The sequence below is a fragment of the Lichenostomus cassidix genome, chromosome 1, assembly GCF_008360975.1.
Source record: "Lichenostomus cassidix isolate B80296 chromosome 1, HeHo_3.0, whole genome shotgun sequence".
In the NCBI taxonomy this organism is placed as follows: Eukaryota; Metazoa; Chordata; class Aves; order Passeriformes; family Meliphagidae; genus Lichenostomus; species Lichenostomus cassidix.
Window position 1 is genome coordinate 115,205,817 of NC_139479.1, and position 27,726 is coordinate 115,233,542.

The 27,726-nt window shown below is 44.8% G+C and overlaps 1 protein-coding gene and 1 long non-coding RNA gene across 6 annotated transcripts in view; one reads left to right on the top strand and one right to left on the bottom strand.

Annotated features, from left to right (window-relative positions):
- Nucleotides 1-638: 638 nt before the first annotated feature.
- Nucleotides 639-27,726, top strand: part of EVA1C (eva-1 homolog C) — a 31,916-nt gene continuing 4,828 nt past the window's right edge. The window contains exons 1-5 of one of the 4 annotated variants that reach the window (XM_085078323.1): nucleotides 642-1,072; nucleotides 12,809-13,032; nucleotides 16,356-16,479; nucleotides 19,404-19,556; nucleotides 26,841-26,984. In XM_085078323.1, coding sequence (XP_084934449.1) covers nucleotides 946-1,072; nucleotides 12,809-13,032; nucleotides 16,356-16,479; nucleotides 19,404-19,556; nucleotides 26,841-26,984 — 772 coding nt within the window. In that variant the 5' untranslated portion in view covers nucleotides 642-945. Of the gene's footprint in view, nucleotides 1,073-12,808; nucleotides 13,033-16,355; nucleotides 16,480-19,403; nucleotides 19,557-26,840; nucleotides 26,985-27,726 lie in introns of all 4 variants that reach the window. The other 3 variants (XM_085078334.1, XM_085078343.1, XM_085078354.1) reach the window with 3 other exon arrangements.
- LOC146445664 (uncharacterized) overlaps nucleotides 2,113-27,726 on the bottom strand; it is a 30,250-nt gene continuing 4,636 nt past the window's right edge. The window contains exons 1-5 of one of the 2 annotated variants that reach the window (XR_014855732.1): nucleotides 26,739-26,859; nucleotides 26,394-26,619; nucleotides 25,211-25,296; nucleotides 16,626-16,716; nucleotides 2,113-11,939 (exon numbers count right to left, since the gene is read on the bottom strand). This is a non-coding gene — a long non-coding RNA (uncharacterized LOC146445664). Of the gene's footprint in view, nucleotides 11,940-16,625; nucleotides 16,717-25,210; nucleotides 25,297-26,393; nucleotides 26,620-26,738; nucleotides 26,860-27,726 lie in introns of those variants that run through there. The other variant, XR_014855731.1, reaches the window with a different exon arrangement.

Genomic DNA, 27,726 nt, shown 5'->3' on the forward strand with positions numbered 1-27,726 from the left:
CGTATCACCAAAGATTTCAGGGAACAACTTGAACTCTCTCAAAGTAACTTCAAGATGTTTCCTCACTTTGCAGTGAAAGCTTCAAGCCAAGCCTGCACACTTCAAACTCTGGTACGCTGAACTAGAGCCTTAAAGCTGCGGGGCTGCAGTATGTTGGTGTCACGCACCGTCAGTGTGAGGAAACAGAGAAAGTCCTTGTGCAACATGGAAGAGTGAGTGCTGTTTGCCCGCTGAAATCCTTCATCCAGAGATCCTGCCAGGCACAGCTCCCAGCTGGGTCCTCTCACAGACCCGTGAGCCAAGGTGTGAGGGCAGGAGCGGGGCTGGAGCAGCAGACTTCGCAGGGTCTGGCACGAGGGGCGAGGACGTCTGGAGCAGGGAAAGCAGGGAAGTTGGGCTGCGAGAGACAGGGAGTGATGGGCAGCACCTTGCACCTGTCTCGGGAAAAGCACAAGCAGGGAGATGTGGTCACATGAGTCGCGGGCTGTGAGTAAGTCCGTGACAGTCCTCCAACCGCTGCCAAGCAAGAATGAGGGGGGAGACGGTGAAATCGAGCCTCTTGACCGGGAGGGAGGCGCGAAGTGCCCGGAGAGGGGTGGGGAGAGCCGGGGAGGGCGGGCGAGGTGCAGCCGGGTGTGAGTCAGCCCAGCCGCGCGATGTGCGCCGAGGGCAGTGCCCGGCACGGCGCCGCCGGCAGCCCGCGTCCCTTCCGTCCCTTGCCGTCCCTTCCGTGCCTTCCCCGCCGCCCCCGCCGGCTGGACCGCTCCCGGGCCGCTGGCAGGGCTGCTCCGCCCTCGCCCTCCTTCTCCTTCTCCCTCTCCTCCTCCTCCTCCCCCTGCCGCGCGGGACAAGGGCAGCCCCGAGGGCGGCTCGGGCCGGGGGGAGCGGCTGCACCATGTGAAGCGGCGGGGCTGCCCCCCCGGCTGAGCCGCCCTCTGCCGCACCATGAGGGACGGCGATGCAGGGCAGCAGCCACGCCGCGCACAGGTAGAGCCCGGGCGGCTCCTCCGCCTCCTCTCCTGCGTGGTCCTTGTGTGCGGGGCGGAGGTCGCGGCGCTCGCCGACTTCTCAGGTAGGGGGCGGGCAGCAAGCGACGGGCTGCGGGGCTCCGAGGGGCAGGGCGGAGGTGGGCAGGGGCTGGCAGGGTCTGGCAGGGTCTGGCAGCCCCCCGCGATGCCCCGAGGGGACACGCCACATCAGGGCAGGGACCGCGGGCTCCCGGCCGGAGCGCCGCACGGAGCCGCGGAATTGCCGGAGCGCTCCGCGTTCCGTACCCCCTGTGCGGGGCCGTGTCCCGGGCCTGCACCCCGGGGAGAGCGGCTCGGATGTGCCGGCAAGGAGGCAGGGAGGAGGAGAGGGTGAAAGGTTTCCAGAGGGGCCGGGTTGCCTACAAGCAAAGGGACAACAGGAGCTGAGCTGTCGCTGCGCGGTGGGAATGCCGTGCGTGGATCGGCCAGGGCCTGAGCAAAAGTGCGTGGAAGTCCCTGGAAAAGTTCCCATTTTCTCCTGGAGACTTGGAGTCGGGCCTGAGGGAGCGAACAAGTGCTGCACTTCTCTCTGCTAGGCGGGAAGCCTCGGAGCACCGGGATGAGGGTTGTCCCTTCCCGGGGAGCGGAGGCACCAGCTGTCACCCAGAAATCACAGACGAGATCCCTGGGAGGGTGCTGTACCAGTGCAAAGTGACGTGACTGCAGGAACTGGGAGAATACTCTTGTTTCCATCAGGATGAAGAAGCAATCTCTACACTTTGTTTGTGAAAACTGCTCTCCTGTACATTTCCAGTGCTCCAGGGCATCCCACTGCTGTTAGAAAGTTATTTAGAAGAGCTGTTTCTCTCCTTTCTATGTGTCATAGCGAGCACAGCATATTCCTGGCAGTTGGAAGCTTAAGGAACTGCCTCTAGGGCAGAAAGCAAACCTTACCGGTATTGAAGAGAGCAGAACTTCCCAAAAGCCAGTCGAGTGCACTGGAACAAAGTTAATGTATAATTAATAGCTAAAATGTGTTGTTATGCATTTTAATATAGTTTGTGTTGATACCGTTCAAAATGCTGGTCATGGTTCTGTAGAAACTATTTTCTCAGCAACTGAAAAATACTGAAAAAATAAATAGTTTTTCATTTTTTTAATTGTGTTCAGCTCCACAAGCCAAATTTTTAAGCAAGCAGCCACGAAACGTAAAGACTAGAATTACATACTTGGATAAGCTACATTTCTCACATTGAATTCCTTTCACATGTAAAAGGCTTTTAAATGCTTGCTGTCTCATTCTGTAGTGGGTTTTTTTGCTTAACTGCTGGTCAGGGATGTTAGTTTTGGAATCACATGGTGGATCTCCTCAATAACATAAAACAAATGTTCAAATTTCCCCTTTCAACTAGCCACTGAGTTAAAAATTATCTCTTTATCTAGAAAAGTTCCTCTCATAAAAATCCATTCATTTTTCAAATGATGTTATTTAGATAAGGTTATCCAAGGTTAATTTCAGAAGTACAGCTGTCTTCTGAATTCATTGTGCACTGAGCTTTCCAAATAGGTAGAATGACCAGAGAAAAAAAAGCTATCTCACCCCAGAGATCAGTATTAAACATGGCATTCAGACATTTCAGTAAATAAGGTGTAGAAAAGAAAATCAGATTCTAGAACTCTTACCAGGCTGGGAAGTTCCCAGACCCAAACAAATTCTGCTCACATTTCACTTTTAATATGGAGGTCTAATCCAGAATGACAGAAAAGACCAAAATGTTACTGGAGCCTTTAAAAAACGTATCCAGAGCATAGGGAGAAGTCTCTAGCTGTTTCAAAAGGAGGTGCTGTGGACCAGGGGTTGCCAGAGGTGAGACGACACCCTGCAGTGCCATCCCCAGGCTGTTTAATACTGTTAAAGAATTACAAGCTCCATAACAGCAGCTTTGAGATGAGTTCGTGGAGTTGCTTGATTTCCCTGGTCTGCTCCCTGCCTCGGCAGGAGCAGTGACTCGATTTCCCTAAACTCTGCTGAATATACATGGCCACAACCCTGCTCCGTGTAAAGGGGCAGTGCCTTGCAGCTGCCAGGTGCAATCAGCCCTCTACCCAACAGCCCAAACTCTGTTCCTCTCTCCTCCTCTCCCCACCGTTCTGACAGCTTTCCAGCGTTCCCTCCTAGACTGCTGCCAGGTTCCAACACCCACCCGTGTAATCTCTGTTCTTCCCTTAATGCAAGTGTCACATTTTGCCAGCAATTCCACTGTGCCCAGAGTCCATTTGTTCATCACCAGACCTCAGTTTGCTTGTAAGAACTCAAAGATGCTCCCCTGTGGGATTTGTGGGATGTTTTGGAAAGGGGAGCAGGGAGCAGTATGTAGTAAAAGGTTACTATTACCTTATTTATAAATTTGACTTGCATTTGTGGTCTCTCTTCTTTCTACTATCTAGAACTGCAGGTTCTTGCTCTCATCTGTTCAGCTTCTATGAGATAAAAAATGTAGGTTTTTTTTTTTTTTTAACAGAGACATTTCTTCACTGTGCAATAACATTTTGTGGATTGGTATTTTCTAGGGAAGAAAAATGTTCTGAAACAAGACACCCTCAGCAGTTCAAAATTCAACTCTGTGAGAACAACTCAATAGTTTATTTTATTGGTAGTAATGTTGATACAGTACTTAAAGATCTGTATAATCTATGTTTCTCTAGTAGTTTGGAGCAACAAACAAAAACTTTAAAGGTGGGACTTGATGACCTTGCAGGTCTTTTGCAACCTTAATGATTCTATGAAACTGTATTCAGTAGTTCCATTGGTTACTGACAGTGGAGATGTGCTCTGAGGTCTGCAGTCCCTTGTGTGATTAATTTTTCAAAGTGGAATCCAAGTATTCATGCCCAAATTTAAACTGCAAGCTGAAGATTTGGAAGAAGATAGATTTAATCCACAGTTCTTTCCTTAGACCTTCATGAATATAGGAGTGATCCTACAACTAGAGGATCTTCTTCCCTCATACCTGTTCTTCAAAACACACATTTTATTAAAATATTCCTTTATTTGTTCTTACTTGACAAAGCTCTGTCCTCACACTGCTTTTCTCAGTGATCACTCAGAGCTTTCACATTTCAGATCAGGTCCCATTCCAGGGGGCTGCTGTGAATTTTGCTAGTTCTCCAGTCTCTGGGAATTAAAATCCTGAATACTCTGGGCTCCTGGGAGACAGTCAGAAGAGTCATTTTTCAGGACCTCAAGGCCTCATGACAGCCATTTCCTCACAACTCTTCTCCTCTCAGTTCAAGGACTAGTTCCCTAAACAGGCGAAATAAGGAGCTGGCCAAACAAGCAAACTTCTTTACAATGTTTCACACTATAGGTGTGCTATAGAAAGCCCAGCTGCTGAGGGACAGCTGGCTTGGCTGGGGACAGTGGCGCTTTTGGGTACCTTCTCAACAGCAGGGATCACTGCTCCTCATCTCCTCTCATCCCCTCACCCTCCATGCTGGCAGTGGGAAAAGGCCTCAGCTCTCCATCCTACTCCTCCCACTTTTCCCCTGTCTGCTGGCAAAGTGAACTGACCCCTTATTTGGGAACAAACTCCTTCTCTCTGGCAACACTGAGGAAAACCCATTCACCTTTCTTATGCTCCTTCCTTCTTATTCTGTTCTCCTTGCTGCTCTGACCTCAGGCTTGACCTCGCCCCCTTGGCTCACTCACCAATCTCCCTTTCTTTACCTGAGTCCCAGCCAGGTTTTCTGGGCAGCTTTCAAGAAATGTGGCTGTAACTGAAGATTAAAAATGAAGTAATTGTGATTGCATAACTGGGCTGAGGAATTACTTTCTGGATGTGAACAGAAAGGAGCCGCTGCTTAGTTTGAACCTTTTAATCTTTGTCCACTGTCCACAGACTTTTCTGTCATTTTCGCCAAAACAGTTCCGACAGAACTGAGCATCACTTTAACTCCATAGACATGATCTCCTGACCCAACCATAGAAACAAGTGGATCTAATGAAAAAGCAAGCCAGTTCACCCAAGAAATATAATCTGCTCCTGTGACCTTTCTGCATTAAAAGTTTCCATTAAGTTCTGTGGCATTCACCCATCCCAGATTCCCCCAGGTAAAAGGAAAGCAAACAAATGCTTTGAGCAAATGCTTTGTTTGTAGTAACGTGGCAGGATCAATCACTACCAACCACAATGATGCAGAGTTTTTTTTGTTGGCTTTGTGTTGGTCAGATAAAATCCTATATAAATTTTCTTGAGTCAGTTCTGTTGACTCACCGTGGCAATTGTAGCATGTCCTTCAACCAGGATATTAAAGGAAGTGTTAGAAGGAGTGATGCAATGATGCATCTTCTCAATATTGCCTTGGAAAAGTCAAGTGAAAGTGTTCATTGATTTGTTTAAAGAAAAAACATTTCATTTGAGAAATGTGTTTCATTTCAGTAATATGTGAGTTAAACCTCTAAGTCTGGTTTAAAGTTTCTCCAAGTGAAGCGGGCTTTGGTCTGTGATGTGTTCTGTGGAACAAAGAGGTGTGTGTCAGAACTGAGATTTTAGTTTAGATCACAGTACTGAGACCCAAGGTTTTGTTTCAGGCCTGTCCCTGCAGTTCTTTTTGCCTTTCTGAGGAAGTGGAACTTATGAAACCACATTTTAGATGTGTTAATATTTTTTCTTAAATCTACAGATGAGATTTCATTATCCTTGCTAGAGAAGTAAGAGCTTTGGTCCTGTCCAGTTCTTCCCCATTTTGTGAGGCCTTTACAGTAAGCTAGGTCTTCATCCCCAAGAAAGGATGCTGCCCCCAAAGCTCTCCTGAAATGAGTGAAGGGATAGCATTGCCCCTAAAGATGTTGGGGGATTCAGACACAAGACACCAAACCTGAGTTCCTGAGCTCCACCTCTCAGAGGCATGTTTGAGTCTGTCAGATTCTCACACCTTTGGGGCAGGTGTTCTGTTCTCCCTCAGCAGATTGCTGGTACCTGACACACCATATGCTATTTTTATTCAAAATAAATGGCAGGGATTAGCTCCCTGCTGCCTTCCTGTTCCATCTGCTGCTGATATCCTTCCCAGTAAGGCAGGGCTTCCAGTCTCAACTTTATTAGAGAATGGGGATACAGATTTGTTCCAGATAAAAACCAGGCTTTTGTTGGAAGTGTCCCCAGACAGAGAAGGCGCTGTCTGATCAGTCACAACTTACCAGAATTCTGTCATCTGCCAGCCATAATCTACAATAAAAATTGAAATATTATCATATGTTACCCAACACAGAGAAAATAGTGTCTTAAGGGAGCTGAAGAGCAGAAGGAGGCGTGGTTGCGCCTTATTTGTTCAGCATTTGGTGAGTCATTTAATCTGAATTTCTAGGCATTTTAAGAGTTTTGCTTCAAAGGTCTATTGTGTGGCTTCTGGCAACAAATTAAATACCAGTGAGGTTTGGCTCTTAATTTAGAATTAATTTTAAAACATCACTCACTGTACAAGACCTAATTCAAAGCCTATGGTCACTGGAAGGATTCCCAAGGATTTCACTGGGCTTTGGATGAGGGTCTCAACCCACAAGTATCTGTTTATTTTTCTTCATTGCATTTAGTCTTGGATGGGAAGACAAGAATTACTCTTTCAGAACAATTTTGCAATCTTCTGAATTTTCATTTCTTCAGGCTAGAACAGAGCTGAGGACAAAGAAATTAAATGCTGTAAAGAAAATCATCAAGGACTGGGAGTGAAGAAGGGGGTGTATTTTCACTTTTCTAACTTGGACTTCCTGCACTATAAACCTTCATAGCACTGCAGATCTGTGAGCTGCCAGGTTTCTGATTTTTTCTAATTTTTTCAGATTTTCTAGTGTTTTTTGAATGTCAGATATAAGTGGGGATACAAAAAAATGCAGAGGTGGAGTCACAGTATTGTTTGCAAAATGAAACCTATGTTCTGTTTTCTGAGCTGGCAATGAACAGCCCCCTAGCTCTCTTGGGGAGCATGAACATGGAGGTCCATGTTCATAAACCTGAGTTTTCAGAGAAACATTTTCATCTAGTCCCCAAGGTTCTGCTACTTGCAGTCTTTGGGACTATTACAAGTTTTTTGTCTTTGGGCATAAGGAGTCTCTCATTCTGTCTCCAGAAACAGTTGCTGCTCACAGAGCCTTTCTCTTGTTACTTCTTGATAATAGCACTAGAAGAAGCTACTCTGTCTCCAGTTAAAAGAAGGATTTTTGGCAAGGGCAGAAAAGAGCCTTAAAGTCTCCATTAAGCCATCCCTTTTGTCAGCTTCTTTGGATGGGATGGAGAAAATATTCCTTTTCTACTGGAGTAGTTCCATATTAGGTCCCAGGACATTCTGGCTTCATGGAATAGCTGAGAGAAGTACAACTGACTGTAGAGTGGAATTTACTACAGACTCAAGATTTTGGGGATCAAGAACAATTTGTCTCTTCCTGACACAAGAAGGAAATAAAAACAGAAAGCAAGTGAGAAAATGGAAATGCACAGGGATCTCTCCAATTTCCTCAGAAAGCCATTGGGATACAATAAAACCAGGCATCACTCCTAGGAGACAACACAAGGGAATGTGAAAGTGTAGATCTGAAGGATAGAGAACGCCTGTGGGAGGATGTGAGGAACAGAGAACAGGCATGTAGTGCATGAGTGCAGAATTCATGGGCTTTCCCACTCTGCAAAAATGTAACACACTCAACTGCAAGTCTGAGCTGAGTGGCACAGAATAGTCCTCACTACTAACTTAAACATTTCCTTCTTTCAGACTTAGCCTTCATCTGTCAGTAAGGCCAGTGGAAACAAATGGCTCCAGTGGCATCAGGCTGATGGCTCTCCAGGATAACCACCCTGTCTCCCCAGCAGCCAATTCACTTGCAGTCTCAATTCAGCCATTGAGACTGAACTGGCAGTCTCAATTTCCATGAAACTTGCAGAAACTTTATTTCTTTCAGTCCTGCACCCCTCAGGTTTGAAACTGGCCATTACGCTTAAAAGTTGTTGAATTGAATAAGGGAATGGCAGATGGACAAAGGTCAGGATCTCATAAGCTTTGCCTCTTTTAGAAATGGGCAACTGAAAACTCTCAAGGACCAATTCTAAGAAAAGCAACACCTTTAGGTGCTTTGAAACCAAACTAGGCATTTGGAAATGGAACCTGGTATTGTGGTCACTGTCTTATTAGTGAAACTAGATTATCCCTAGTTTTTCCAAGTAAACATTTATCCTTGCATCAAAAAGGTTTAGATAATTAAAAAAAATTTAAAAAATAGAGTGATTATATGAAAACCATTTTCCTTGCACAGAAACCCACCTTTTCATGCCATCTCTGCAGTACAAGTGAAAGGTTGCAGTTGGTAGGATAGTAGTCACTAGCAAAGAGAGCAAGGGTTGAGAGGAAGAGTGGAAAAAGGCACATGGGGAAAAAAAAACAGGCCATGGAGGGAAATTAAATCAGATTGGTGACTGTGCAAGAAAATATGTGTTAAGGAATTACAGGTTTTTATGTGCATCTGCTGAGTAGAGCTGTTGTGCTAATTTCTGGAGAGCAAGTAGAAGAAACAATGCTTCCTGCCTAAGTGTGTTTCTTACTGATTAAAGACTGTGACTGTGACATCTGTGACTGTGGCTAGAATGAGTCAAACAGGATGTTGACAAGGTACTTAGATAAAAAATAAAAAAATGATGAAGCAAGAAACATAGTGTCATGAATTTTAGAAACAGTGTAGTTCCTGGGTAACACTTTGCCCGCCTCAATTACCAATCCTAAAAAAGAGCTGCCGCAGGCAAAACTCACAGACAACTGAGGTGAGAGGGAATGCCAAGAGGCTGCTCCTCGTGCCTGTGGACAGAGTAACCCTGGCACAGCATGATCTGTGGCGTAGCTGCTTCGGGAGACCAGCACAGGCTATGGCAGAAGGGATGGGGGTTGAAACTCAGCAGTTAATTTCTCCTCAATGCTTCCTTCACAAACCAAGCGAGAAAGTATTGCTGGAGAAGCACTGCAGCTGGATCCCAAACACCAATCAATATCAGAGTGCTGCTTCTAATGGTGTTTGTAGTGGAGTTTATTAGCAATTCTGTTATCACTGCATGAAATCTCTTCCTTCAAACTTACCAGTCTGGCTTGTGTATTTTTAATGAGTGTTGGCACAATTCTTAACAGAACTGTGGGAGCTGATGGAGACTTACTGGATGGATTAGCCTTCTGGGACTCCCACAACAATATGTGTGCTATTTCGATCTATCTTGATCTAAAATAGATTGGTATGTCTTTAAAATGAGCCAGCAATTTTCTGTGCTAATTAAGCTAAATGGAACAATGCACAGGAACTGATGTTGCTAAATCTGAGTATGAAGGCCCAGTTCTGAGGACCCTCATAGCTTGTGGACTATTCAGCCTCAGCCTCTAAAAATACTGCATTGCAAAGCTGCTGTCTTACCCAGAAGACATTACCTGAGCCAATGCTGAGATTGCATTTAGTGCGTGCTGGGCATTGGGCTCACAGCCTGAAATGCTCTTCTCCTTGATCCTTCTTTCTGGGGACCTCATGGTAGGGCAGAGAAGCAGGACTGAATATACACAGAACTTCCTAAGTTCCCAGACTTTTTGTGTTTTTAAGAGAGAAAAAAATTCTGGATTTCCATGCCTTCAGGTCCACTGGTACCTTTATTGTTGCTATTCCAAGTGGTAATGCCAGGAGCAAGTGGTAAGTATGAAAAGCTATAACCTCTTAAGAGTTCTTTTTCACACAAAGAGGTATCTATTATTTTCCTATGCCAGTTATTTTTGTCAGATTTTTTTTCTTTATTGTTTATCAGTCCTCCTTTGCAGCAAGAAGTGATCAATAAGGCTTAAAGCTTTGTTCAGCTGCTCAGCCTCAGTGTTTTGTGTGCTTCTCTGGTGCTGTGGTTTTTTTAGTTGAAGGTCTTTGTCAACACATTGGATGCTGTGACTAATTTGGCTAATTCTGGAAGAAAGGATTACGCTTGGATTCTGCACTGGTGTTTTGAGTCTCAGTAAAAGATTACAATGAGTGAGTAGTCTGGGTTAGGCAGACAGTTGGATGGGATGATACCTTCTGGCCCTCAAATCAATGGGATCTTTTTGTTCCTGTGTGCTTCAGGCTTAACTTCTAAGCCAGTCTCTAACGTCTCGTACATGATTCCATATGCAGAGCACCCCACACACTGCTTATGAATGTGTGCCCCGGATAAATGGGAAAGTGCCTAGTGGGGCTTTCACACAGAGGTGTACAGATGTTATTGGGACACTGCAGTACTGTCAAGGTTTTCTAATTTAGGCAATTATTATGGCAGTTAACTTTTTTCCTAGGAAGTTTCATATTGTTTCAAAGAGTGACATTTATTATTTCTGAAAAAAGAGCAACTTTATAGTCCTCCTCATCCCAGGAAGAGTTCAACCCTCACAATGCCCTCACTCCTGACCACTGCAGCTGTTATTAATTGTAGAGATCACACCAGATTCTCCCCCAGCTCTACACTGTTGCTTGCTTGAGTTTGCTCCCTCAGGGAAAATATGCTTCTGGACAGAATTCAGTACACAATACAGGGATACTCACAGTCTCAAGAAGGTCAAGCGTCTGCCAGGGTGACTACAAGGCCACACTGACCAGGAAAGGAGGAGAAGCAGCAGCTGCTGAGAAAACTGCTGAGTGCAGGGCAAGCAGTGCTCTGCTATGAGGAGAGGGCCAGCAGGAGGACAGGAAAGAACCTGGAGTTTTTCAGAGGAGGGCAAGAGGAAATCGTGACTTTTGGAGTGGGAATCCTTCCTCAGCATGGGCTGTGAGCTGCAAAGGGCTGACTGCTCCATGTGTGTCTGTGTGTGCAGCAATGAAAAATGCAGGTTTACGTGGTCTGCCATGTGAGACCAGCAATTTAGATACTACATCACCACTCCTCTTATCAGAGAACATTAGGTTTCAGAAGTATCCTTTACTATTTTTATCCTTTACTGTGTGCAAATACACAAGGATTTTAGTAACAGCAGAGTCATGTTTAAGCCACTTGGAAGGCTGGAAAGCAAGATGTCTTATTTTCACCAGTCCTAATGTCATTTTTACAAGTGAACCGTATTGCTCCTACAGAATCAGAACAAGGTTTTTATGAAGACATTTTTTTTAGAAGGATTGAATAGCTGCAATTGTTGGAGGAAGGTGCTTAGATGCTGGATTAGGAATTTGCAGGATCAAAGTAGCAGTTAAGATGCCAGGGAACTCATCCAAATCACAGCATAGCTGATATTCTTTAGGGAATACTGGATGGTTTTGTATACAGCACTCTTGGCCCCAGGTAACTTAAAACCTGAAGAACTGAAATGATCAAAAATATTGGGTCGTATCTTTGAGGGTGTTGAGTGCCCCCAACCCATGAAGGGCTGAATACTCTGACACTGTGGCCCTTTATGCCTGGATAGTGATGCCAAAGGTGCTCAGCAAATGCCACAGGAGGCCCCTCTGCAGCATGGGCCATAGAGAAGTCACTTGGGTGCAACTGGGCATTCAGCCCGTTTTCCCGGCAGCACTCAGCACCTCCCAGCAGCAGGCTGACAGAGGAGGGGCTCTGGCAGGGAACTTCAATTCTGTGTGATCTCAATTACACAGAAAATGTAGGGGATGGATTTGGTTTGGGTTCGGTTGTTCTTTTTAACCTGTGAGAAGCTGTGGGGATTGCTGCTAGACTGGTCTCCTTGAGACCCAGACTGCAAATGCAGGGCATGACATTTTTTCTGGCCCAGTTCCAGTGCCAGTGCTCAGACTGAAGTCAGCGAGGTGGGGAACTCACCTACTCACTCATGTTCTGCTGTGCTGGAAGGTGCATCTTCCTGACTCTTGTTCTGCCCTGGGCTCCGGGTGGGGAACAGCAAAGGTGACAGTGGAGCAGGCTTCTCCTTCCTCCAGACTTAATAACTGGTAGGGAAGCTGATTTTTGTTATCCAGATGCACAGCTGGAGCTGGAAAAGATGCCAGAGAACTGAAATGTTTGACCCATCCCTGGAAGTGTTCAAGGCCAGACTGGGTGGAGCTTTGAGCAACCTGTTCCAGTGGAAGGTGGCAGGGGGTTTGGAACTGGGTAATCTTTCAGGTCCTTTCCAACCCAAACCATTCTAAGATTATATGATTTTCATATCTTTTGCTTGGAGTACTGAAGTTTCTATTTAAAAACCTTTTTGAAAATCACTTGTCTTTGGGGAAAGTTTATGAAGGGCAGAATTGTGAAAATTCAAAGGCACATTTTATTTAAATGGCAAATTTATATAATAAAAATGAGTGAACTATTTTTCAGTATTTTCTTTGAGAAATTTTTGTTTTAAGGATACAAAACAGCCCCTGATTCAGCCACAAGAAGAAAATGTTCCCACAAGAAAATGTGAGGGTTTTTTTTCCTCTATTATACTTAAAAGCATGTGAAACACAACTGTCCATGAGCACAAAAGTGCAGCACATCCTTTTAAGAAGAGGTGTAAGGAATACCTTAGGCAGCTGGAATGCAAGAGCCTGGCCCACAAAACCAATACCTTTCTGACTTCTGCAGACACGCCCTGGGATCATGAGCAGCCATGACTGGCAAGGTCTGAGACCACTTGCTGTCTGTCCAACACGTCCCGTGAGTGCTGGGAGGGCTCAGACTCCCTGCCACGACACCTCGTGTTTTCCAGCTACGAGCACGTCAGGGGTGACCCATTCAGAGAACTGGGTGGCTGCAGGCCAGACCTATAACCTTGACTACAATGCCCTTTCCGGAGAGTGATTGTGGTTTTCTCATTATCTAAGGAGCTTGTCATTTCCTGTGCTAGTTGTAACAGAGCTGAATATTTTCTAGGTTACCTAACGAAACTGCTGCAGAATCACACCGCCTATGCCTGCGACGGGCAGCACCTGAGCCTGCACTGCCCTCGGCACTCCACCATCAGTGTTCAGTCAGCATTTTATGGGCAGGACCCCCACATGTGCAGTACTTGGGAGCCTGAAAGCAGGATGACAGAACCCAGGAACTGCGTGGCACCCACCTCTTTGCAGGTACCGCACCTTGTGAAGGTTCTTAAGGTACAGAATGGTTTTGATGGTTTTCCTGCCATTTCTATGTGAGTGTTCTCAGCCTTGAATGAGATGCCCTGGTACCTGTGGCACTTTACCACCAAAAGTGTTACAACTGAAAGGGTTTGTCTGGCCAGCAGGGTGTTACCATAGGATTGTGAGAGCTTTGAAGATTGTTTTCCATTGTGATGAGCCTTGCTTTGGAAACCCCACTCTCAAAGTTTCCTAAAATAGTCAGCTCCTTTCCATTCAAGGGCTGGTCATGACTGAGTTGACCAGTCTCAATCTATCACACAGGCCCTCCTTGACTCCAGGGGAGGACACAAGCACTGGACAGAGCTGGGTTAGCAATCCAGTGAATATGACATTCTGGTTGGCATTTGCCTTGTTCCATGCCTGACTTCCCTCACTGAAAAGGCACAGCAACAACTAAACAGCAAATCCTAAGCATTTCTGCAGATAGCTGCATTTCTGTGACTACCTGACTTGTACTAGCAACATTCTACAGTTTGTTTGCTGGGCCTGCTTCAGTTTATGTTAAAATGATTAATACTTCACCAGTTATTACTTTCTGCTCTGGAGACTTTTGTAACAAGGCTTTTAAGGTCTGACTTACACTGCTGTCAAAGGCTTGTCTCATCACAGTGAAAAATACCCAGTGTTGTGCCAAATTCAGTAAATCATTGCAAAAATGAGTAGTCAGTGGTATCTGAAGGTGTTCTGTTGGTTAAACTGTTGCAAATGCTCTACAGAAGCCTTGATGAAGTTTGCAACATTTGTGTCTGTAGAGCATGTGCTCCCTTTAAACATCAGGGAATGCCCGTTCCCATCACTAGTGAGTTGAAGAGCATTATGGAGTGGTTTGGCAGTAATATCTTCTCTCCAGAAACAGTATTAGGGCAATTTTATAAGTGTGACTCGCCCATGATGTACTGCAATTTTTAAGGACATTCCAGACATGACCTATGGGCCATGTGAAAGTACATCTCTCCACCAAAAACAGCAGGCCAGATGTATACTTGATGTTATGTTACTGACTGCAGCAAAGTGGCATCAATGATTATTTTGGGCTTGTGAGTGCCTTTGTGAGATCTCCACGGGCAGTTTCTTCCCTTGAATATAATAAACACAGCATGGGATAACTGTTGTATAAACTACCATCATCATTCAGGCACTGCGGCTGATCAAAGCCATGAAAGCATTTTGGCAAGGCCATGAATGTGAGAGATACAAATGCCCTGCAACTCAGGGAGTTCCGGTTCTGTTAAGGAGAAAAGACACATCTTGTAAACTGATTTCTTAGAAAAGAGCACCAGTGACCTCATCCCTCCTCCCCTTCCCTTTACAAGTGGATCTGCAGTCTGCACAGGCAGGCAAGATGATGCCCTGTAGCTGGGAGGAAGCATCACAAGCATGTTTTCCAGAGACCTCCTGTTAGAGGGATCACTGCAAAGCTGGATCTGGCTAGAGACAGTAACAGCCTGGTGCTATTTTGAGTATCATTGTTCGCTTTTGTGGCTGCGTGCTTTTGCACGGCAACGCGAGAGAAAATGTGACTGCTGTCTGCATTAGGTAGGAGAAAATACAAACAGATGCACAGGAGATGATTCAGCTCAGGTGCAAACAGAAGGTGACTCAGCAGGGGACAGCTATCTCCATTTACTAAAGATGTAATTCTATTTCACTGGTCCCTTCCAGAACCATCCCAGTTAAGGAGGAGTTATGTGTTTGACTTGCAATTCTGTAAAAGAATTGACTGATAAAATTAAGTCTGCTGTGCTTCCCTTCCCTTTTATACTCTTTAGAGTTCATTTAATGCTCAAAAAGTGTTGGATGCACGTCCTCTTCCTCTGCCAATGGGAGCTGTAGGATCACTGCAATGTGCTGCCAATGCGTGTCATTGCAGCTTGGGAGGGAAGGTTTCCAGTGATGACAGCAGAGATCCAGCTACTGCCAACTCTCTCAGCCTGGAAACAGGAATGCTGCTTGTGCCATCACTGTGGTAGATTCGTGATTTGGCCTCTTGGTATGACTGAGACCTCTTCTGATGAGAAATAAAGAAAAAAAAAACCCTATCAGAATGGTATCTTACTCCTGTTAAAGAGTGGGGTGACCTGGAGAAAACACCCTCCTTGTCACAGCCTGCTGTGATTTTAAACATCAAGAATCCTGTGCACAACCACACAGACTGTCCAAAAAGAGTGTCAGAAAAGCCATCTCTTAACTGAATTTTGGAGGCGAATGAGAATTTCCTAAATACACTGCTGCATTTAAACTGGGTGTTTTTAGGTGCTTTGGCTTGGGACTGTGTTAAAAACTGGAGGCAGACTTGTCCTGGCAATGTTTTCATATTTTCTGCAGCTACAGTTCCAAGAGAGTTCCAGCAGCTCCAAAGCTGGAGTGGGAGCACCAGTGTGAGCAGTAGGAGCACTCAGTCCTTTTGCCAGAGTGGGATAGAGCCCACACAACCCTTTGTGTATAACACTGCTGACCTGTTTGTTGTCCTCTGTTGCCACTCCCAGGGAAGCTGCACAGGAAGAACCAGTATATATTGCTGGGCCAATAAATTTGGAGTAGATATGGCCTTAGAGCATCATCAAAAAACACCCCACAAAGCAAGACTAGGAGGCTGAGGATAGACTTGCAGATCTGTGCTATCCAATCAAATCAATTCTGAAACTGGCTCGTAGCAAGTCAAGAAGATATCTGATAATGTGTGTAACTGCAAGTGAGGAAGAAGTGTTCTTTGAGCAAGAGGTCCTACACATGGCTTAAAGCTCAGGCTGTGCTTGTTATTAGTCAGAACTCTTTCAAGTGAAGATTATTACAGAGCATGTTTAGGTACATGGAAGTAGATCAAGAAGAAGTGGTTAAAAAGACACCTTTTTAGTTGCCATGCTTACCCTGGACACTGCACTCCCATAAATGTGCTCAGGAGTACACAAGTGCACAAAGCATGTCAGTGAGAGAGCTGGGGGCTTAGTGTGTCCCCACTTGCTCTGGGCTCTGCACCATCGAGGCTGTGGTGACACTCAGGGGAATTTGGCCAAGCTCCCCAGGGGCAGAGGGAAAAGTGACAAACAACAGACAATTGGTAACATCCTAATTTGCCACCAGCATGGCTGTGATGAATGTGTTCCCATAAACTTGGCCATGACTCCAAGTTCAGTAAAGCTATGGCCTAGATCAAATGATACAGATGTTTCTTGCATGTTTATAGCCAAAAAGTTGTGATTTCTCTGCTGTGTAGAACAAAGTACAACAAAGTGTTTTCATTGCTGTATAGTTTCATACCTTGTTGTCAAGACTATCCTTTCTGCCCATTGTTCTAGAAAGTACTGGATGAATGCCAAAACCTGAGATCCTGCCAACTCCTTGTCAATAGTCGGGTTTTTGGGCCTGATCTGTGTCCAGGGACCACTAAATTCCTCCTTGTCTCCTTTAAATGCAAACCTAGTAAGTAACCTTTATCAGGCAAATGTGTTTTTCTACGTGTTTTATTGCTTGTTTTGGTCAAAATGCCACTGCACGAGGCTTTGCATAAATCTATGTGAAGTTTTGGGGCTCTTGGATTGATAACAAATTGTTCTTTTGTACCTTACCTTAGCTCTCCATTGTGTTTGTGGCTTCAGGGTGCTTGCTGCCAATTTCATGACCAGTGTAGTTTGGCAAGGGCAGATGTCAGACATCAGACTGAAAAGGAAAAATGTTTAGGAAATTATTTTTAGTGAGACAGCAATGATAATGACATATTAGAAAGACAGAGCTGAACAGCAAAACCAGATGTTTGGGCTAAGGATCCAAATGATGAAGAAGCTACCCTAGGAAGGAATATGCAAAAACACTTCAAGAGCTGGGCCCAAAGCTTTCAAAGATTCAACAATACCTCCTGCTTATGGAATAATGGCCAGAAGATACATGTGCTGACTTTGTTACAGGGTTTTATTGTAGAGTCACCTGTGCTCTGTGCAGGCATTTGATGCTGATGTATGAAGGGACAAATCTTGCCTCAAAGAGAATCCACTTTGTAAACATGAGAAAGTGGAAGAACAATTAAGACAGTCCTCATGAGGTTTCCTTTATTGATGGTTTTTAATTGTTTTCCTTGTTGCTATGGTATATGAGAACAAGCTCCAGTAGCCTGGGGGCTCAGCTCTTTTGGCAGGGAATCCCCAGTGCAGCTGAAATGGGTCCCAAAGAAAACAGCTGAATGATGATTTATGGGTAGGTTCACCAGACAACTCAGAAATACCAACCCACAAGCAAAGGAGAAAGCACTAAGGGGGTTCTTTGATCAGAGCACTAAGACAGACATCAGTGGTAGAACATGTGGAAATCAAACTGAAGGTCAACTCACATTGAAAAGTGGAAGTCAGAGCAGAGAGATGTAGTGGAGTAGGCAGATGTTACCTTTAGCAAAGCACTGACTCGAGAACTCCCAGGGAAATACACTGGACCAAGCATTAGGGGAAAGAAAGGGGCCTGAAATGTAAAATTTTCATGATCTGTTTTATAGTATAAATAGTTTAATTTTTTTTCATATTGCAATTAGTGCATTATTAATAGTAGATGGATTTGAATATCATAGCAGTGTTTGTGTCATTAGAAATCTCTTTTTACTAATCAAAAGTGAATTGGGATCCTGTTCATTACTTTCAGAAGATGCTTAATATTCTTTCCCATGGGAGAGGAGCTTCTTTGAGTGTATAGTATTTTCTGTGACTCAGATTTTAAAAAAGCTGATTAAAAGTGTATTTAGCAGCAAGTGCTGCCCTCAGGATTGAGAAACAGTCCAATTCCAGTGCAAATTACATGATTTCTTGTGACAGGAAATTTGCATTTGTAGGTAAGATACTAATATTGTTAGTCTTGGCTGTGCAAAACATCCTTACTCAGGAAATCACTTCAGGATAATTTCAAGTGTATTTTGCAGTCTCCTTGGCTTCAAGTGGGCACTTAAGCAGTTGCCTAAATCCCTTAGTTTTTCACTTATTCAGAATTATTGTTGCCCTATCTCTGCAGAGGTTTATCTTCGTGTCTTCTCCTTGTCTGATACCACTCGGGGCTGTATGTACTTCCTGAGCCTCACCACCACAGCCAGGCAGACTCAGAGCCCAGCTTTAGGCTGTCAGTCTTTGGGCAGAGACCCCAGGTTTTTGGCCCATTTATGGGTGCACAGTATGGCAGGTGCTTCTGCAGAAGTCACAACCTGCAGCAGGTCAAATATTTTTCAAAATCACTATTTTTAGATTTAAGCTTGTGGCTGTTGATGAGCTCGAATGGAAGAAACTGGACTGTCAGCAAGAACATTTACCCATTGTTTTATCTGTTCTGTTTCAGATGAAACAATGATGGTTTTATTTGTGAGTGGATAGGAGGTTTCTCTCTCTCCAGTTCCCCAAGAAGCAACATCCACTCTCCACTCACAGGGACACCACTGGCTAACAATAAGGTTTCCCTTTTCTTCTGCTCAGCTCAGAATCCCCTTTTCCTGTTTTCACTTTTTTGAGAACAAAAAAATTGGAGGAGAATACACTCCTCTCCCTGGTCTTACCTGCAGTAAAAAGGTTTGGCACCATATCTCAACCAGGAAAGCTCAAGAAGGTAAAATGCCACAAACAGAAAGAGCCTTGTTGGCCAGGTGGCAGATTTGAAGGGATTCCCTAGGAGGGAGAAGCATGAAGGTGAGCTCAGTGCCTTCCCCACCTCTGTGCTGAGGGTGCTGCCAGGCTGCCTGTGCCAGCTGAGCAAGGGAGGGGGGAATTTCTCTCAGCCTCCCAATTCACATCACTTTTCCAAGCCAAACATTCAAATGAGCCCTTGCTGGACAGGGCTGCCCAGGGAAAGCCATTGACCTTGGTGGAGCTGTGCAAACAGAGCAGAGAGCACTGTGTGGCTTGGGATGGGGACTCCATCCTGGCTTTGTCCTCCCATTGTCTGTCCCTCTGTCACTGAGCAGTGCCAGCCCTGCCTGTGATTGATGAGTGTGCAGAGGCAGCTGAAGCAGGCGGAGAATGCAAGTGTCCTGAGGAGAGAAAAAAAGGAAGGATGAAGCTTCTCTTATTGAGCAGGAGTGGAAAGCAAGCCAGGAAACCAGGCAGGAAGTGTGGAGGCTGTTCCACTGGGAGAGGAGATTGGCAAAAGTTAAGGGGTTTTATTCTGTTCAAAAAGGAGAAACAGGCTCTAGATAGTCACTTGGGATCAATTCATTTGAAAGAAGCTCTCTGCTCTTAACTTTGTGTCTGGCTGTACTGGTGCCACATGTCACTTGCAACAGCATTTGCAGGAAAGCTGGTTTCTGTTCTGCTGCCATTTGCTATTAACAGTCCAGCTTAATAAATTGCCTCACACTACCATATTGCTGTTTGCTTCTACTTTAGCTGAATACAAAACCAAATCAGCATGTGAAAACCAGGAACTGAAGCTCCACTGTCAGGAATCCAAGTTCCTTATCATCTACTCGGCCACCTACGGCAGATGGGCCCACGAGGAGAGCGTCTGCTCAACAAAGGCGGAGCACACACCCCCCTTTGGTATGTTTGGGCACCGTTGAGGGACATTCTCCAGGCAGGAGCACAGGGAAGAGGGTACACAGGTGGGGAGAAACGTCAGGGGCAAGAGCAATGGTGTTTTGAAAGCATCGGTGATTGCAATGTGAGAGAGATTATTTCTGAAACTCAAAGAAACTGCCCAATATGAGGGAGGAACGCAGAGTAAGAAATGCAGTGAAGTAATAAAAACTTCTATACAGTTCATCAGTCTTTAGTATGATTAGCATCAAAAACGAGTTCTCTTGCCTGTCTTGAATTTATATACTAAATTATCAGCTGTTTGCCCATCCTCTTCTTCCAGGTTCTGACAATGAGCAGGTGACCCGAGTGTCAGGATACTGTGTCTGACTGCTCCTTCTTCTCTGATACCTATTTCTGCCAGATATTCCCTGCCTTAGCTGCAGACTGTCAGGGGAAGGTCCAGGAGGCAGGGCCATTGCTTTAGATGCTGTTGTATGACCAAACTCCAAGGCTGTGGTGGCACACTAGAAAGTTAAATGCTCCTGGGACTTCTCTCTGGCACCAAGTCAGGAATGTCCTATGTACATAGCACTAAACTGAGTAATATGTTCAGTGGTGGCACTGAAGGCATGAAGGGAACTTTTCACGCCATGGAGAAGGCCAACAAGAGATGAGTTTGCTGTTCAAGATCCTTGGTACTACACAGGGAAGGGCTTGTGTGACTGATGCCAGCCCTGTGCAAAGGCTTAACTGCTCCTATGAAATATGCTATAAGTGTCATCTACGAGAAACATCTCTGAACATCTAGAAGAGAAGAATGATTAATCTCAAGAGCCCTTTGTCTGCAAGCCAATGTTTCTATTTAGTTACATAGATATTACTAAAAATTTATCAACTGAAAATTGTAATCTGTTCTTAGACAATCTATTTAATATTGCCAGGTCTGTGTTTCAGACCAACTCTCTGAGGTCTTCACACAGACTTAGCAGTGCCTGTGTGTTCTGTGGAGGAAACATTTTAGTAGGTCTCTGACAGGCCCCCACATCCCTTATGATGGTGGCATTAACAGGTGACACAAGACAGGGCAGACATGGCTCAGCTGATCAAGAGAGGCTGCAACCACAATTAAATATTGCACTTCATTCACCTGTTGAAATCATTCCCTTGCTTCTAATGTCAGCACTCACTGTTCACAAATCAGAATTCTGCAAACCTTTCCTACTGGATAAGGTTTCCCAGGACAAAGAGAAGGAATTTGAAACAGCAACAAGCTCTGCTGTGGGCCCTGTGTACAAGCACCTGTGGAACAACACCCTGGCTGGTGCTGGTTTTGTGTTCTATAAAACAGCCTAAGTACTGGTAATAGGAGAGAGCATAAAACCTGAGACAAACACCAAGCAGATCTACTGAAGATAGATCCTCATATAGATTTCGTAGTACTTAATGGAAGTGCTTGGCCTCTTCCTGCGTGGTACCAGTGGCCATCTGCAGGCAGTGGAGTTTCCAAAAGCTCCTGTGTGGATGGGAGTTCACATTCAGTTATCACAAAAGCCTTGGCACTTGCGAGCCAGATCCAATTGACTCCAGATCTATCTCTCTCAAGCCTAAATCTCATTGATGTGGTTATTTAAGCACCTACAGATGTAAGTGGGTGCACAATTGGATTTCTGCAATGACTGAGTACCTTTGTCTCAGGGAAAACAATAGTAATTTGAATGTAACAACCTGACACAGCTCTTGCTTCCTGAATCAGAGCCCATGTACCAATTTGTGTTTGCACCAAAAGCTACATCGGCTCCAGTACACATCCCCTGGTGTTTCTGCTCACATTGGTGCAACTCAGCCTAAGGGCAGTTCTCAAGCCTTTCCAGGTCTTTCACTGCATCACAGAAAAACTGTGAGGTGATTTTTTTAGCACTATGCAGAAGAGAAGTCATCTGCAGGTCCTAATGACAGGCACAGAAAGTCTCTGGCGAGCTCAAAAGTTTTGCATCACTCCATACTTGATATGGTCCTGCCAGGTGTACTGGGTATTGAATTGGATGCTCCTCATGATCTTGGCTATCTGGTGTTAAACATAGCAGTGACAAACCGCAGCTTTGGGTTGGGACAGATGTGTTCTCAAACATCACTTTTCTGTGAACCACCTGTCAAATCAGCAGACAGGTTTTCAGAGTTTTGCTTCAAAGGGAACCCAGGAAAACATAACATTTCTTTGGCATTAAGGCTCTTCTCCACATAGAAAATAAAGCATATAAATCCACCTTTGCTATGGCAGATATTGGTGAGCACTTGCAGGATCCTGAGCCTCAGCTCCACATTTAGCATGACTACCTACTCACGCGACTGGTTTTCTGAGCCACTTTAATAGTAAAAAGCAGCTTCTGCAGCTGTCCAAATGCCTGGCACTGTTAAAATTGTACAGAATTTCCAGTAAGCAACTTCCCTGTTTTACTAAGGTTCTCAAAAACTTCACAAAAAATTCTGGGTGTGGTTTTGTAGCCGATGATTCTGCCTAGAGGAATCCATTGTGCCCAACACCAAAGCAGGAAACCGTAGCAGTTTGTTCCTGTGTGAATTGTTGCCTTTTCTGACCCATTATCTCTTTTATATTTGTACTAACATGTACACGAGGAAACAGAAAATTTATTGGCTAGAATAAGTTAATGAATTGTGCCAGAACAGGTTACCATAGAGAGCACAAGGAAGATTCAGGTCAACAAGCACCTTTCCAATAATAAATTACTCTTGTTAATACATGAAAATACTTGAAAGAAGGCTTGGTAGTGGGTCTAGGTTCAACTTGCAAGCTAGAACACTGCAAAAATCCTTCCCAGAAATTCCTCTGGATGCACATTGGCTGGTCAGATGTGCACTTCCTCGTGCACCAGTGACCAGCAGAGCCCTGAATTACACATGGTTCTCATTGCTGGAAGGTGGAGTTCTGTCCAGTAGAGCCCTCTCTGGTACCTGGTCACGCTTTTGAAGGGTTGAGAGGGAAGGTGGAGAATTCACAAACTCTCATCACAGCTTGCACTGTGCCATGACATACCCTGGGGCTGGGCTAAGTCCTAGTCTCGTCTTCCCAGTGGAATTCAGATAAGAGGAAGGGGTGAGCAAGTCAAGAAGGGGGGATTTTCAAAATCCTGTCAGTTCCTTCCAGTCCAACCAGGTGTCATGGTTTTTTTAATGTAATATGATTCTGTGATGCTTTTTTGTTTGTGTGTTTGGATATTGTGGCCAATTTGAACGGCTTTACATCTCTTATTCACTGACTGATTGAAAAGCTTCTGGTTTCTGTCTCTTAACAAAAGAGGTACTCTGTGCCTGGTGTGGGCCAGTCCCTTGAGAAAGTCTCTTGAGAGCAAGAGTAACTGCAGTGAAGGCACATGCAGCTGTAGGCAGATCTGGAAATGGTTCCACACTGCCTTGGCACTTTGGGCATGCTAGACGGGAGTTAAATGAATTTTGTGGATGCAAAAGTAAGGATAAAATAGTTCAATTTTGCTTCCCAAACCCCCTTGAGTCAGCGCTGTCTGTGTGCAGATATCAGATATGAAAAGGTCTTTGCCTGGGTCAGCTGGAGCAAACTAGAAAGCTCAACAGGTGTTTAGGGCCCCAAGAGGTGTCAGTAGGAGCCACTGCACCCCTTGGCCCCCACAGATCTTGTCAAGACAAAACTCCCTTAAAAGAAGAGGTTTTCAGAGCAGTGGCAGGATGAGGAGTGATTGTTTGAAGGGAAGAAGAGACCAGCCACCATTTTTAGAGTCCAAGTACCTTACTTCTGAGATGCACAGGGAAGATCAGATTCAGCTGCTGGGAGTTGCCTGGAGCACTCTGAGACACACATCACTTCAACTGTTCAAATGTTTTCTTTACCAGCAGTTCAGGAGTTTCTTGGGTCTATTTTTTACGGCTCAAATTTGTGAAAGGTTTGGAAAAGTACACTTGGTCCTCAAGTCTAAAAGGAGCCAAGAAACTTCTGCCTTTGCACATGCAGGAGCAGGGAGTCTGGTTTCTGCTGCCAGGAAGCAGAGAGCCCCACTTGTCTCTTGCCCTTGGTGTTTGGTGGGGTGGATCCCCCACTCTGCACATGCACGTGCAAGGAGGAGAGAGAGAGCAAGTTTGGGGTTTTTTTTTTGGACAGAAGTGCTGCTGATCACATTGTGTGTTTCTGCTGGAATCGGCAGTTCAAGTGGCCCTTTTCTGATGCATAGGCGGGACCCTGTGTGCCATGCTCTTGCATAATTACCATATTATTTCAGCAACCTTCTTTAGAAGGCTGCAGCCTTAGCTTGCTCCAAACTCCATAGCTCCCCCTTGTCAGCTCTTGTCCTCAGAGCCGATCTTTGGGCTCCACAAAGCACAAGCCATCCCGATTTGGAGGTGTGAAATCTTTGCTTTCAGTTTGCTTTCTAAAAGCGAGCTCCTTATTCTTCTGTGGGTGGGCACAGCCCAGGACACATAAAGAGGTGGAAGGAGCAGTTGGGGATGAAAGCAGCTGGAAACGTTTGGAGAGGGTGGGACAAGCTGCTGTCGCCAGAGCCTGGCACAAGATGTTCCATCACCTGCAGGTTTTGTGTGGCAGAGTGTAAAGAAAGGGAGGGAGAGCTCCTCCTGTCTGAATTGAGAGAAGCTTTAAGAAACCAGAAGACAAATTACTTCTCATTAAAGCCTGCATGATTTATGGCATGCCATTTGCATGCCAAAACTTTCCCAAACAAAGCTAATTAGGGAGCTGAAAGAGCCTTTCCTCCAGAAACAAGGCCTTCTACTCCAACTGTTAAATAGCTGCAGTCAGATTGGATAGTTTATTAGTGCATTAAGAACCTCGTCTTGACACCCGTGTCCCGTGCCATCCACAGCAGTGTCTGGTACAAAAGATCCACCGACACTCTTGGTGTGTAACAAGCAACTTTGGGAGAAAGGCGTGGAGAATGGAGCGCTTTCCCAGCCACACACTGCTGCCTTGTCCGCCACCACTGGATGCCACCAGCCTTTTAGCACTCTGGGAATGTGCCTTTCCAGAGGCAGGTTATTGAAAAGATGGTATGGTACCAGTCTAGCAAACCGCAGGGACATCTGTGTAGCTCAAACGGCACTTAGTCAGAAAGAATCCATATTGTGTATTTATGTTCATCTCTTGATTCCTGGTTTCCCTGGGGCCATTCCATGGGATTCCCTTACTCAAAACACAGCACTGACCTCTCCTCATTCAGTCACAAGAACAAGGCGTTTGACCAGGAGGAGGGTAAGTTATTCAAGCTCTTCCCATCATAGCTGCTCAGAGAACTAGTGGGAAGTGAGCAAGGATGCATATAAACCAGACAGGAAAAAAAAAAATGTTTTTTGATTGAATCACTAAAACCCAAAATCTTTTTAGAACATGGGAAGTTTTAAATAGTTTTTTTTTTATGTTAGAAGTCTCTCCAGTTAATGTCTTTCCTGTCCTGCAGAAGAAACCCAGCCGTGGTTTGCATTTAGTCACTTGTGATACCAGGCAAGCCTTGGGAGGTTCTCCAAAAGTTGGCCTGTGAAGAACCTGCAGGCACACAGTGACTGGCTCCTCAGGCAGAGGAGCCAAATCCAACATGGATAGAGATGATAAGAAGCTATTAACTCCCACAGAAACATGAGCAAACGCCTACCAAAGGCAAAATAAAACATGTACTCGCCGTTTCACTGAATATGTAGAAAAGCATCAGCACAGCAGCCTCCTGTTTTTATAAGGCACTGAGAGTAGCTCCCAGGGCAGGAAATTCTGTAGAAAACATAATTCAGTTTGCCAGTTTGCTGTTGTGCTCCCAATCCATTAAATTACGAATCACCCAATAATTCCTCCTGATATTGTCCAGTTGGTTTTGTTCTTGCCAAAGTAAGCTATTGGCTGCCTAAAATGTCCATCCAAATATATCCTTACCCACCTGAAATTGCCAGGGGGGAAACTAAAACTGCTGAGTTACTTAATCAGAACTACCCAATGCTTTAGGTCAGCTCTTCCCTGCCTTCCCAGCAGTCTCTTGGGACACACAGGTATTGGGATTTTAGGTCTCTGAAAAGTCAAAGGAAGAGCTCTCTCCCAAAATCCATGTCCAAAGTAACCCACGAGCTCTTTGCCAGACAGATCACCCCAATATCTCCTAATGGCTCTGCCCACATATACGACTTATTTAGTGCTGGTGTTTAGTGCTGGAGTTAACTCCAAAAATGACAAATCTGCCCCATTTTCACACATTAAATGTCAAGAACTCAGTCTCAAACCTTCTCTTCTTTTCAAACAGATTTGGGGAACCTTTGGAGTCTCTTTGCAAACAGTGTTTGTCCCTCCTCTAAATAAGCTTTAGCAGCTGGCAGATGGCTGGATGCCATCTTTGATTGTAGGAAGAGGGACTGTTTTAACTCCCAGAGAACTGTTTCACACCTCTAGAGCACCCTTGCCTCAGAAGCCTGGAGTGAAACATATCTGTCATACACAGAAAGCCACAATGTGTGGGGTGATGCAGAAAGATTCAGAGAAGTATTACTTGCTCCAGACTTGTCCCTTCTGCATCCTTTCTCTTAAGAAACCAAAACTACGGGATGTTTTTTGCTTTGTGGCTTGAAGTTTAGAACATGTGGATACAGAGAACCTAATAATATTTAGAGACGTTCTTTTTTTTTAAAGCAGAGTGTGACTCACACACTTTCCCACTCAAATAATTTCAGCTCCAGTGCAAAACCCATTTCTGAAAGCCACATGTTTCCCTGGTTAAATATTGAGCCCATTTTGACCTCTTCACAGTAAATCAAGAGCTACTTTTTAATATCCTGAACTTCCCTGTAGCCTGAGCTGTTGCAACACATAAAAATCGATCTCACCTGACTTGAACTGAACTTGGGTGTCCAGTCGACTCATCTCAGTAACCCAGGGCTGAGAGACAGACTTGGAAACAGCACTTCATCTCTCTTGATTTGAGATGGAATAGATGGAGAGCCATTTGGATGTTCTTCTTTTTTCCAAGACATCCTGAATGGAACATCAAGACCTTATATTGGGCACCCGTTTGGAGCTTGACAAGACTCTTCTTGCAGCTTTAATATGCACCTGGAAAGCAACATGGGAGAGTTAACTCGCTGCAAGTTCACATTTTTATTGCAGCTGACTTTCTTGCACTGACAAATCTTAATACATAACTCTGAAATCCTGCTTAGGCAGAGTTATACCTGAGATCAGATGCAGATTTCTATCTCTAGTCATGCATCCAGCAGCTCTCATTTTGGATAACACCAGGGTTGTATATTTATTGTATGTATTTTTTCTTTCAGACTGTTTGTCTTACACAGCACTGGAAGTGTTATCAAAAAGGTGTTCTGGGAAACAGAGATGCAAAGTCATTGTCACTAGCCGGGATTTTGGAAGTCCATGCCTACCTGGAGTGACAAAATACCTTAATGTCAGCTATGCATGTGGTAAGAGCAAATGCACAATCATTTTCAAGTCCTCATTTCTGCTTGCAAAGACACACACATGTCCACATAAGGGCACTGAGCCTTCCTAAATATCTGCTTCCCTTTGATATAGGAGGTTTGTGATACAGCCACACAAAATACGTGAACAATACCCTGGGCAGAGCTGCACCGAACAAAGACTCTGACATTAAGGGTTTTTTTGTTTTGTTTTGTTTCTCTAAAAAATGCAACTGACAATAAAATATCAAGTATGTAGTTCAATATTTTTGAGAAATATTATCAAGGTAAGAGTCTGTCCCACGGAATTCACTTGCAACAGAGCTAGGAAAAATAACCTAGCATTGCCTGGCATCAGTGCAGGTAAAACAGTACGGCATAACTGAAGCACTGTGTACAAGCCCAGTCCTGAAACCTGATTCATGTGAGCACATCTACAGCTTCTTCCTCACAGAGGGGTTTCCTTTCTCATGGAAGGGGAAGTGAAGGTTTATGAAAAGTAAAGGCTTCAGGTTATACATCCCTTGCAGGACTGCAATGGACTTCAGCTCATTCCTCAGACAAGAGGGGACAGTTTTCCATATTGTTTGCTATAGACAAGTGGCAAGCAGAATTCCCTACAATACTTTAATAGGAGCAGCTCCACAGGTACACACTGCAGAGCCCTTTGGCTATATCCCTAGTGAGTAGTGGTCAAAGGGCACAGGTTACCTGAGACACGCTTTTGAGAACAGCAGTGTAGGAT